The following is an 11,598-nucleotide window of genomic DNA, read 5'->3' as shown; positions in this document are numbered from 1 at the left end:
CTATTAATCGATCGTAATTTTCATTTTTACATTATTTTGGGCGACAAGCGGCAGGTCCTGTCTCTTATACACATCTAGATGTGTATAAGAGACAGGCACTATAGACCCTGATTGTTTTACTTAGGGTCTCCTGCATTATTGCATTTCCTATCCGATATTTTTGAAAATTTATTGCAATAGCCATTCTTTTTTTTTTTCAAAAGTTTTTTGAGAAGCCAAATGAAACCAGAATAGATATCACATATAATATGTTAGCTTGGGACCAATTGTATCTGTCTCTTATACACATCTAGATGTGTATAAGAGACAGGCCCTGCACGTAGCTGTGATACACGGCAACGAGGCCGCCGTACACCAACTTGTCAGGGCGGGCGCTTGTCCGCACCTCTGTGAGAGACGTCGGGGCGCTAACTCCCTGCACCTCGCTGCCCAACACCACCGACACAATATTGCCAGATACCTCATCCAAAACGTAAATGTTTCATATTAAAATTTATTTGTAACTTACTCATCCAAAACGTAAATTTTACATATTAAAATATATCTGTAACTTACTCATCCAAAACGTAAATGTTTCATATTAAAATATATTTGTAACTTATGAACAAAATCTACTACCTTGATTTTTTTTCAGTCAAAGATAATGTTTTCTTCAGTCAAAGAATCTTCCTTAACTCTTTTTCGAGTGTAAGATTGCTTCATATGTTCAAGTAAAATAGAATAATTCTGTTGAAAAGTTAAGTATTTCATGAATTATGTACTTATTTCGACAGACCGCAATCACAGTGAATGCTCGTATGTTTGACGGTAACACCGCGCTCCACGTTGCTGTTCAAGAGGAAGACCTTCTCATGTGCCGCTTGCTGATGGAGGCCGGGGTGAGCTACGCTGATCATTTAGTTTGGTCGTGCACATTTTCCTGTTTTTAACCTAATAAATATACAATTATTAGATCAGAATTATATTCTTTTTGGGAATAAAATTGACTTCTAAAGACTGGATTTACGCAGTAAAATATATAACTTTCAAGGCGAAAATTTCTGTAATGCAATTATGAGCGTAATTATAAATGTGCACTAATGCAAAATTACCTCAGTTGTCCTGATAAAATTAAAAACAAGAGCGTTCAGTAGCAGTTTGAACCTTCACCTGTTTTAAACCGTTCCTGCAAAGAGACAGAGATTATTTATTCTTCCACAGCACTAATGAATGCTAAGGGACGTTTTATTTAATGATAAATAATTATTAGTTATTCATCAGTCATGCAAATCAGTGTTTAAAGTTTTCATTAGGCACAGGAAGGAATAATTTAAAGCATATTATTGCCATTTTTGCTCGCCAGGCTGATCCATCGGTGAAGAACGATCTCAAAATTCGACGACAACGTTTGTCGGGCGAGTCGCAGGACGCCGCTGGCGACAAAACTGACGACGAAGACAACGACCATGAAAATGATCAGGAAGATGACGATGAAGTTGTTGAAGCAAACTGTTACACTCCTGCTGATTATGCAGATGGAAATTACGAGGTAACTATTTCGCTTTGAACATCATTTGTGGTTCACTAAATAACAAAATTCGAAAACCTTGAGATGTAGATGAATTTTTCTTATGTCTTTACATCATGATCACGGCTTACGTAAAGTTATCCATCTCAGTTTTTTCCATCTCAGTTTTTTTTTTGGTCAACTAAGTTGTGCTGCAATTTAGTTTAAATAACGATGCAGGAACTTTGCACGTTGCCTCTCAACAAAGGATTGTTAGTTCAGGTTAGCTTCCATCAAGCATAACTTATTTCTCAATCGTTTATGCAGATTTTGGAGATACTGAAAGGTAATGGCCAGCCTCTGGAATTTGCTGCAACGAAGACCAACTCCTCCCACTCGAACAGCAGCAACTACTGCGACTCTGGCATTGATGTTTCCCTAGCAGATTTTAGTTCGAGTTCGGCTGTTTGAAAATTTTTGTCCTGGGAGGAGGCATACTGTAGTGTGATAATGTTGTGTATAACTCGGAGAGTCTGCCAAGCCGTACTTTAAGCTCGTTATTATATAGAAATTAATTTCCCTCACTAATTTATGATGAAAACTATTAGAGGTAGGAACACTGATTACGATCTTACTTGATGATTCTGACCCTAACCACGTATGCCCGAATAAAATTCAAATAAGGTAGTGAAGTTCGTTCATATATGTAAATTACAATTTAAAGGAACGTGCTCAGTAGACCAAGCACGTGTTCTAAATTGAATTTGGACACAACACGCCACTGACCGTTTCGAGATTTCAAGTTACAAGGCTTCCAGTGCGCAGGCCATTCAATCTCTCGTCTGGTCCGAGGATCCTCGAAGTTGCCTAACGCACTAGTAAGTTTACCGACACAATGTACTGAGGAACATTTTGTCATAATTTACTTTATGTGTGTAAAACACTTACGTGTGTAAAGCACACAGGATCATAACTGCGGTGCTGCTCAAGGAGTGGTAAGACGTGAGGCTGGCTGACCGTGAGCTATCTGAAGTACAATTCGCGATTGATTACGTCGACAGAGTGGATGTGAGTGCTACATCGATAATGCGACTATACAATTTTGAAGACAAAACAGTTTTTTTGCTTATAAATCTTTTACTGTAGCTATCTTTGGAATTTTATAATAATGTTGTTTCAATTAAATTGACTCTAAAATTTTACAATAATTGAATGGAATTTGTTGTTGGCTGATCGATGCTAATTTTGTCAAACAGTACGAAGTCTGTCACACTTTTTTGTGTTTTTCATTGAAAAGTTTTGCATCGAACCATTACTTGATCTTAGCCGACCCATTAATATGGGTTTGACTACCATTAGCTATAAGTTTCCATTCCAAGCGCGAGTAACCGCGAACGCGGCAGTGTCGATTCTCCCATCTAAACATTATTTGTAAGTAATTTACTGATGGTTTTACTGAGAAGTAGTATTGTGGAAGAAATCCTGACTCATAATTCTGTAAAATATTATAATGATTAAGCTCAGGTCGAGGATTGGCTCGGATTTTGGATGTCCTTTATAGAAAATATCTAATAACAACATAATCTTGTAAATTATTCGTCCACTAATATTCAAGTTGTGTTCTCGCATGTATTGTGGTGTATTATTTTATACAACTCTTATTCGCCTGTATTGAACATGTTGGTGCTCTGCAAATAATTTCTTGTAAATTGTGTTGTTGCCCAACATTTTTTCGCTCTTTAATGATGTAATATGCTGGGGTGCGTGAAGAACTGACAGAACTTTATTAGGATTTTTTGTCGTTCTCACGCGTGTTTTGACACCTTAAACTACACTAATAATATGATCTACAAATGTGAGTAGAAAATATTCAAAAGTTGTTTGGTGATGTTGATTTAAAAACGGATTGTGCTGTAGTTTATTCTCAGATAAACGTGTTGAGTACTAAATGATCTTTACTGATAAGTTATGTATACTTAAGTTTTCTGACATCTTTTAGCGATATAAGTTCGAACTTGGGGTTTGAGATGTACTTCGTAAAAATTAATTGTACTTTGTAAAAATAAAAATTTTGTTTAATCAGCCCATACTTATTGTGGTACTGGGCAATGGAGATTGAATTGGTATTAGAGGGAAAGACAAAGTAAAGTTCATTATTTGTTCTTGTACAACAAATGCATTCAGTTTAAAAAGATTCGCCATTAAAATGACACGTATTCTTCAGAATGCATTTAATTCACTCACGGGCCTCCTACATTAATGAAATATAATCGTTAATTTGATATACCTTTGCGTATTAGCTTACATTATATTTTTTAGTGTTGATTTCTTGCAAACTTTTTAAGAGTGCAAACTTTAAATCATGGCTGAACTAAAAAATATAATTCAACCATGTTTTACTGGCTTCTTTGCCACTATTACGGTGGGGTTTTCACAAGGATTCCTATTGAGAGCTTATTATGTTCATAGCTTTTTCCTGTCTGCTCTCAGGGCAGACATTAAATAATTTTTATAGTGTTTTTTTAATGCATTACTTTCATAATTTTTGTTGTCTCTTTATTTTATATGATCTCTTTATTGTTCTTTTACGTTTTTTGGCAAAGGGATTTATGTGGTTGGTAATTTTTCGTTGATTGTTGCGGGTTTTTATAATGAATTGAATCTTGTGCATGAGATAATTGTTAAAATTGTATTGCTGAAAGGAAGCCTTGTCATCGGCAATTGAATACATTTCAGTGAGATTCGTGCCCATGATTTTGTATTTTAATAATTGTGTATATGATAAAAATATATCTTGTATGCATTTTTAATAAATTTTCTTTTACTTCTTGTCTCTCAAACATCCATATCTTCATTATCTGTGAATGTGATTTGATTAACTATATTGACATATGACTGATATGAGCGAACCCAGGTCGAACGGGGCAGTTTACCGCAATTAGTGTGTCAATTTAAAATCACTCTTGACACTACCTTAAAATACTTTTATTTGCTTAACGCCGTGCAATGTATTGTTAAGATTTGTTTTACCTTATAAGTAATGTAAGGAGCTTGCTTGAACTCATATCAACATCCCGCTCGTACTGACGCTGAGTGACTTTTTTTATCTCGACGCAATTCAAAAGTGACACCGCCCCGAGATGGAACACGCAGGGCCTAGGTCATTTTCTTGCGAACTCCTGAATATATATTCATAAAACTTTGTGCAGTAATTCATGTCAATATTAAGGTCGTGTTAGTGCGTGAGAGTGATTCCGGTTTTATTCGCCCAAACGGGTCATTAATCAGAACCCATCGGACATATCCGCGACCGATGTCCCAATACGTGACAGACTATAGCTCACGAACTACTGGACAGCCGATACTAAAATTTGCATAATAATTTCTTGAAGCCTTCGGCGGGCATTTTTTGGGTCACATGATTTTTCTTTCCAACTTCCAACCAAAATTGTACAGCATCTCGGACAGCTTATGGTAGCTACCTGAAGGAATGGTAGTAGGGCAGTTACTTGAAAAAGAAAACAAAGTACTTATTTACCTTGAATTAATATCAGAGTAAATTATCATAGACTCTATTGCCAAGTCCACGTCACTCGATTGGTCCGCAGAGAAAAATATGATCGATCACTTAGGTAGTTGGTCTGACCTGGTTTCATCGAAACCAGTTCGGTGATTAGGGATATGATTCATGGTCACTTGGACCAATAATTCACGAATTGGAAACGGTTGCTCGTCAAATACTTGGGCGGCTCACTAAGACCAAGAATTAACGAATTAGAAACGATGGCTCGTCAAATACTTGGGCGACCGAGTGGAAAACTGGGAGCAAAGATTTTGATGGTCTGCTCGTATGCCTGAAATATAAAAATTTTTCATGAACTAAAAACGAAATCGGCCACAGAAATGCCGATCGTTTCTCCGCGTACCTAGCCGAATAACTAGCAAACGGCGGCGACTTCGGAACAGTGGTCACGACTTAAACCTCATCGTTAGGTTCTATTTAACAAGTAGGCGATGCAAATTTAATTGAGTTGCATTCGCTAGTTTTGGACATATTCTAATCACACGAACGTAGGAGAACGGACTTGTGTCCGGCTGTAAAGTCTTCGTGAGGGGTTTAGTTGATAGGTCAATTAGTACCTAGTTAATTTACTACTATCTGAATATTCACATATATAGCTAGGTTCAACTTGGTGCAAGATTTTTGAAAATTATAGAATACAGCATTCAATAATAATAATTCATAACAATAATATTGATTAAACCTAATTAACTAGCTAAAAATTATTCCGGCATTGAGGATTGAAGCTATACCTATTTTCTCAATTTACGGAACACATGTTGAGCTCAGAGCAAAAAGTTCACTTAACATAACATAGTGATGTGATGTCGGCGCTGAAGTGTGGGCCTGATGTGGCCTACTTCGCGTGCTTTTTCTTCAAGTCGTTCCTATTAGGTCATATTGTTGTGCTGCTAGAACGATGTCTTCTTGTTGTGCTGCTAAAAGTAGCGTACCAGAAAAGTGTGACTATGTATATGTAAAGTTCAACTTGTAAACTAAAAAAAATAGATACGATGCTTACTGCTTGTCAAGTTGTCAGCAATGAAATTATGAATTCTAATTCGAGCTTTTTCACTTATTAAAAATTTTGAATGAGTGGTTAAATAAATAATTTCCATTCAAACATGTTGTTATGAACATCAACACTGCTGTTCGAGTTTGGTAGCTTGGTAGACTCTTTCTATCATCTTGCTTTACTCAGTTTACTGGCTGCTTAGCTAATTTGGTGCTTTTGGCTTAGGCTTTGGGGCCTTGGGCCATGGGTTGGAGAAATCAGAATTTTCTTCAGAATGAATCTAAATTGGAAAATTGGACAGAAGGCACCCAACAGTGCCACTATGCAGAGAGTGGATGAATATTGCAAGATCTTTGGCGATGCTTCAGTAGCAAAATTTACGCCTTCAGAAGATCTTGCCGACACATTTAGATTGAAATTCTTGCATTTAATATATTTGTCAATCAGGTTGGCCAACTATTTAAAAAAAGTAAGACACACGTTTTTTTGGGGTGAGCCATAATTTATTTTCTACTTTTTAGACCACAAGAAAAACGTGTTTTTTAAAAAGTTTTTTTTCAAGTATTTTATTTTTTCCTTATTAGTCCGTTGCTAAAAATTTGCGCCTTCAGAAGATCTTGCCGACACATTTAGATTGAAATTCTTGCATTTAATATATTTGTCGGTCAGGTCCCAGGTTTCATAGTGTGGCATAAGAGTCGTTGTAATAGTATCTCAGGGGTCATCTGGTCGTTGAAAATCCACATGCCACTCGTTGGTTGGTAGGTTTTCCAGTCGTTGGTCGGTAGGTTTTCCAGTCGTTGGTCGGTAGGTTTTCCAGTCGTTGGTCGGTAGGTTTCTTAGTAGCTAGTTTGGTCACAGGTCACTTAACAACGAAAAAATCATCGTTAATAAGAAGATTAGTACCCGATCTTTCCATAGCTGACGATTGATTGAGATAGCTGCTGGACTGATTGCCTGGTCCGTCAGTTCTAACTTGCTTGTATTATTTGCCATTCAGTCAGATGAAGTGCACATATCATACATGTTCATTTCCATTATTCTCTCGAATTCTATATGCAAAATGCATTTTATATTCTTAACCAATGTTTTGATCACTTATCCCGTGTCTGCTGTTGCTAGTGCTATAAAAATGTTATTAGTACCTTAATGGTTCGTAACTTAAGTTAACATCAATGATCAGAGTCAATGCGGCAAAGTTTAGCGATACATGACAGTTATACTTTATACTTGACACTTCAAGTCTTGGTGATCAGATTTATGCAATGCAAACTTTAGCTGCACATAACAGTTATACTTGACCCTTCAAGTCTTGCTCTCATAATACTAAATTTATTTCATTGTCTGGCAGGTGTAAGCCTCAAGTCGCGGTCAGTGGACGTGGCGTTCCGTGTGGCCGTGAGCGCCGCTGAGAGCCTGCAGGCGTACGCGGCCACGGGCGATCTGGCCAGGCTGCTGGCGACGCACCGCTACCNTTTAATGCACGTCATCCTCGAGAGGATATTCGTGTTTAGACTGCGTATATCGATGATACGCTGCGTATCATCGATACGTACGTCAAGTCAAGTAAATTGGCTCGCAACAACGTTTTTCACGTGTAGCAACGGACTAAAAAGGAGAAAATAAAATACCTGTACTTAAAAAACTTTTTAAAAAACCATGTTTTTCTTGTGGACTAAAAAGTAGAAAATAAATTATGGCTAGCCCCAAAAAACGTGGGTCGGGCTGTACGTTCACCATAAAATTTCCAAAATTCGTGTGTTGTGTGCCTTTTGCTTTAATCATAAATCTGCCCAACACATGTTTTTTGTGGGGAGCCATAATTTATTTTCTACTTTTTAGTCCACAAGGAAAATGTGTTTTTTAAATTTTTTTTAAGTATTTTATTTTTTAAAAAACGTGGGTCGGGCTGTATGTTCACCATCAAATTTCCAAAATTTGTGTGTTATGTGCTTTTTGCTTTAATCATAAATCTGCCCAACACATGTTTTTTGGGGTGAGCCATAATTTATTTTTCCAATATTTTCAGTTAAAATAAAAAGAAATATATTGTCTATTTTTACCCAGCAATATATATGAAAATCACTGTGAAACAATAATTTTTCCTTCTAAATTTAGGGAATTTCTGTCCAATATTCCAAATTAGGAATGCTTGTATATCAAAATATTTTACTACCACAGTTCCACTCTAGGTAGTAGGGAAAGGTCTTGCTTTTTTCTGAAATATTGCAGCTCTAATATCATATAATTTCAGTAAGTTAGGAATCTCGTAGCTCTATTGTCATGTATTTTTGTTTGATTGAAAAAATCATGGCTTGCACTTAGCGAAACCCAGGCTGTAGAGTAGGGCCTTTTAGCCTGAGATATTGGCGTCTTTTGAAAATCTTTATCAGCCATCTTGACCTTACATCGGCGTCCCGTCACAATTGCTGCGGCCTGAAAGGTACGGCGCAAGTGTCAGAGGCCCATTTTGGGATGTATGCCAGCACACTAGGAAAGAAAATTGCCAGTACGTTTGCTAGAAAAACAAAAGTGCATCTCTGACTGCAAAACGTGTTGTTTTATAAAATGTTCAACTTCCGCTGCTTTTCCCCAATCTGCAGTAGGTACTTCACTGCTACAGCCAAAATATCCTGCAGAATGTAACAATAAGAAGTAAACCCAAAATATTTTGTTGAAGATTACATAGTTGCAGTCATGTCCAAGCAGTCAGACTGCATTATGATTTTCCACTAGTATATTGATTTGACCATACAATTTTATTATGAATCAATTTCTTTCCGCTGGTTCCAAATGGAACCGCTCGGCATTAATGGGTTAAATGGCTTTTCATTAAAAATTACCCGGCGACGCATCTTAAAATTACCTGGCAATGCTTAGGGCTTAAAAACCCATATATTGGCAACGCTGCATCCACCCTCTGCGGCCTGCGCCCTGGCCCAACACCTGTGAATTGGACAAAAATGCCCACAAATCTGGCTATTTTCACCCATTTGTATGGCTTTTTAACTCGTTTTTCTTTACTCAGCTTCGCGTTTGTTTGTTTTTTGTTAACATTTACAACAAAAATTAACCCAGTGCCCACTTCTGATTGCTCTAGAGATCTGAAATTCAGCATGCAGGCTATTTTCACCTAACAATTTCAGATACAATCATAATAATTAAAAACTAGCAATTAGCGACCTAAATTAGCTTAATTGAGTAAAGTATACATATATATAGTATATATATAGTATGACGTGCGGGCGCTGACGTTATAGACGAGCAGGCGCTGATGCTGCGTAGTGCGTATCATCGATATGTACGTCAAGTCATACTTAATCAAGTCTTAAATCGTTTTTCTTGTGGACTAAAAAGTAGAAAATAAAATACTCCTGCAGAATGTAACAATAAGAAGTAAACCCAAAATATTTTGTTGAAGATTACATAGTTGCAGTCATGTCCAAGCAGTCAGACTGCATTATGATTATCACATGTTCAGTGGCCACTAAAGTTAAGACAATTGATGTTTGACTCTTTTTAGGGTAAAATTAGAGTTTGAGGCAACAAGTGCACCTGACTGTGTAGATAAGTTTGCAGCTCGTAAATGGCTCTTCATGGCCAAGATTTGGAACTCACGACTCATAGAAATGGAATCACAGCTGGCAAATCCATAAAACCATGGCTCAAAAAATCCAGTCGTGGCTCACCAAGTAGATATATTTCATGCCTGGTTCCACTTATGTTTTGAAATACATAATCTATTTATGTACTGTAATGGTTTACGTAGCTTGATTTGCCAGCAAATCCTAAATCCATTGGCAATATTTTGTATCTAGAAACCTGATTTTGGTGATGCAACTGCCAAATAATGCCCTTTTTTGGCACTAGGCTAGACTGTAAAGTTTGGCCTTTTAGTATTGGCATCTTCCAAGCTCTCTATAGTCTGTCCCTAACTATAAATAAGCCACATGTGACTTGGATAGACATGCCTGTCAATCTGGCAAAATTCATTACTTCTTACCGCCCTTTCCTAATTTCTTCACTAAGGAAACACTGCCATGTTTGGAAAAAACTAGTATATATATATACATCTTTGCTAATGAGTGGATAAGCTTTTTGAATATTCTTAAGTCCTAACATCAGCTGATACTAACAATATTAATTTGAAATTGTCTGGGTTGTTAGTATATTGATTTTTTGTATGAATTACTACTTCTGGGCCGTATTTCATCATTCTGATGATGTGATTTATTGAGAAAATGTCTCCAACAAACCTAAATGGTGAAATGTATCAACTTATTTGCAGTGTAGATTCTTTGAAATTTTGACAATAGCTTTAAAGAAATACATTAATACAGCAACACATTGCTTATCAATCAGGAAATTTGTCAGGATCTATTTAGTTTACCAAAGAATTATATTTTACATCACCAGGCTACTGGGAGACTTCAAATCAAAGATGGAGTTCCGTGGGTTTCGAAGTAAGTTTGTATCATATTGCCATGAAAATAACTAATATAAGAAGAAAAGATTAAAATTTAGTTAAAATTGTTTTCTGAATTTGATTTTTGATGTTGGAAAATGTTGTTTTTGTGAGACATGCTAAATTTTCTTAGCCTTTTCTTTGTTTTTCAATTCTTAGCAATTTAGTTGTCATATTTTCATTGGCACTGCAAAAATCTATCCAAAAATTTCAATATTTTATTGTGTTCTGGTTGACTAGAGAATGGTGTTGCCTTGCTAATAAGTGTTTTTATGGAGCTATAGACTTGAGAGCTTACACTTGTTATTCACATTGCAATCTGGCTACTTTGATAACAAATTATTTTAGGCATTTCAGAAATTTATCATTTGTATTTGTTGATCAATGTTAAGAAATAATATTTTACTACTTAATTCAATGGTTTGTGCTTGAGAGGCCAATGCTTCAATATAAAAATGTTCAGAATGTTTTTTAGCTTTGCACTTTTGAATTTTTGGTTCATGTTCCCCGAAGTTGGTGATTTTTGGCTTTATTTATTTTTCTGTATGTATGTTCTTGGCTTTCCAAAGTATCATTTGTGCAGTTCATTATGTGCGCCTCACACCATCTGCAACTGAGTCTGAGCAAATCTGGTGGAGGCAGCACAAGGTTAAATCATCTGAAGAAACCCGTCCAACTGCAAGGACTCTTTATATTCAGCTCCTACCTACATTCCTGAAAGTTGAAGTGAGTGCAATAGAGATGTTATGGCCATTTGGAGAGTCAGCTTGTATTGAAAAGAGCTTTGACAGACTAATATATTTAGTACTGCACCTCTGTTGTTGGTATAAAATTTCAGAGTACTATTCACTTCCTTTGAAGTTATTGGTTCTTAAATTTTTTCATCTTGGTGTAAACATAACTTCAATTGTTGCTCTGGTTCTAATGCACTGTTATTTTCTTCCATTTGAACTGTTTGAGACAGCACTGTATATTCTTTGTGATTATAAATCAAATAATATTTTCATCTCTAACCCTAATCTTGATGATTTTTATACCTCCATATTAAGCTAGGTTACCTAACTGCAAAG

General features: G+C 36.3%; 1 protein-coding gene across 1 annotated transcript in view; it reads left to right on the top strand.

The window, feature by feature from the left end:
• Positions 1-11,145, top strand: part of LOC108672322 — a gene marked incomplete at its 5' end in the record, with an annotated part of 16,252 nt that extends 5,107 nt beyond the window's left edge. Inside the window, 2 exons of the mRNA XM_018159964.1 lie at positions 7,415-7,544; positions 11,112-11,145. Of these exons, the coding sequence (XP_018015453.1) occupies positions 7,415-7,544; positions 11,112-11,145 (164 nt within the window). The remainder of the gene's footprint in view (positions 1-7,414; positions 7,545-11,111) is intronic.
• Positions 11,146-11,598: the final 453 nt, after the last annotated feature.

The sequence above is a fragment of the Hyalella azteca genome, unplaced genomic scaffold (assembly GCF_000764305.2).
Source record: "Hyalella azteca isolate HAZT.00-mixed unplaced genomic scaffold, Hazt_2.0.2 contig1072, whole genome shotgun sequence".
Lineage (NCBI taxonomy): Eukaryota > Metazoa > Arthropoda > Malacostraca > Amphipoda > Hyalellidae > Hyalella > Hyalella azteca.
Note: the sequence above shows the minus strand (reverse complement) of the source record. Positions and strands in the feature narration are given on the sequence as shown.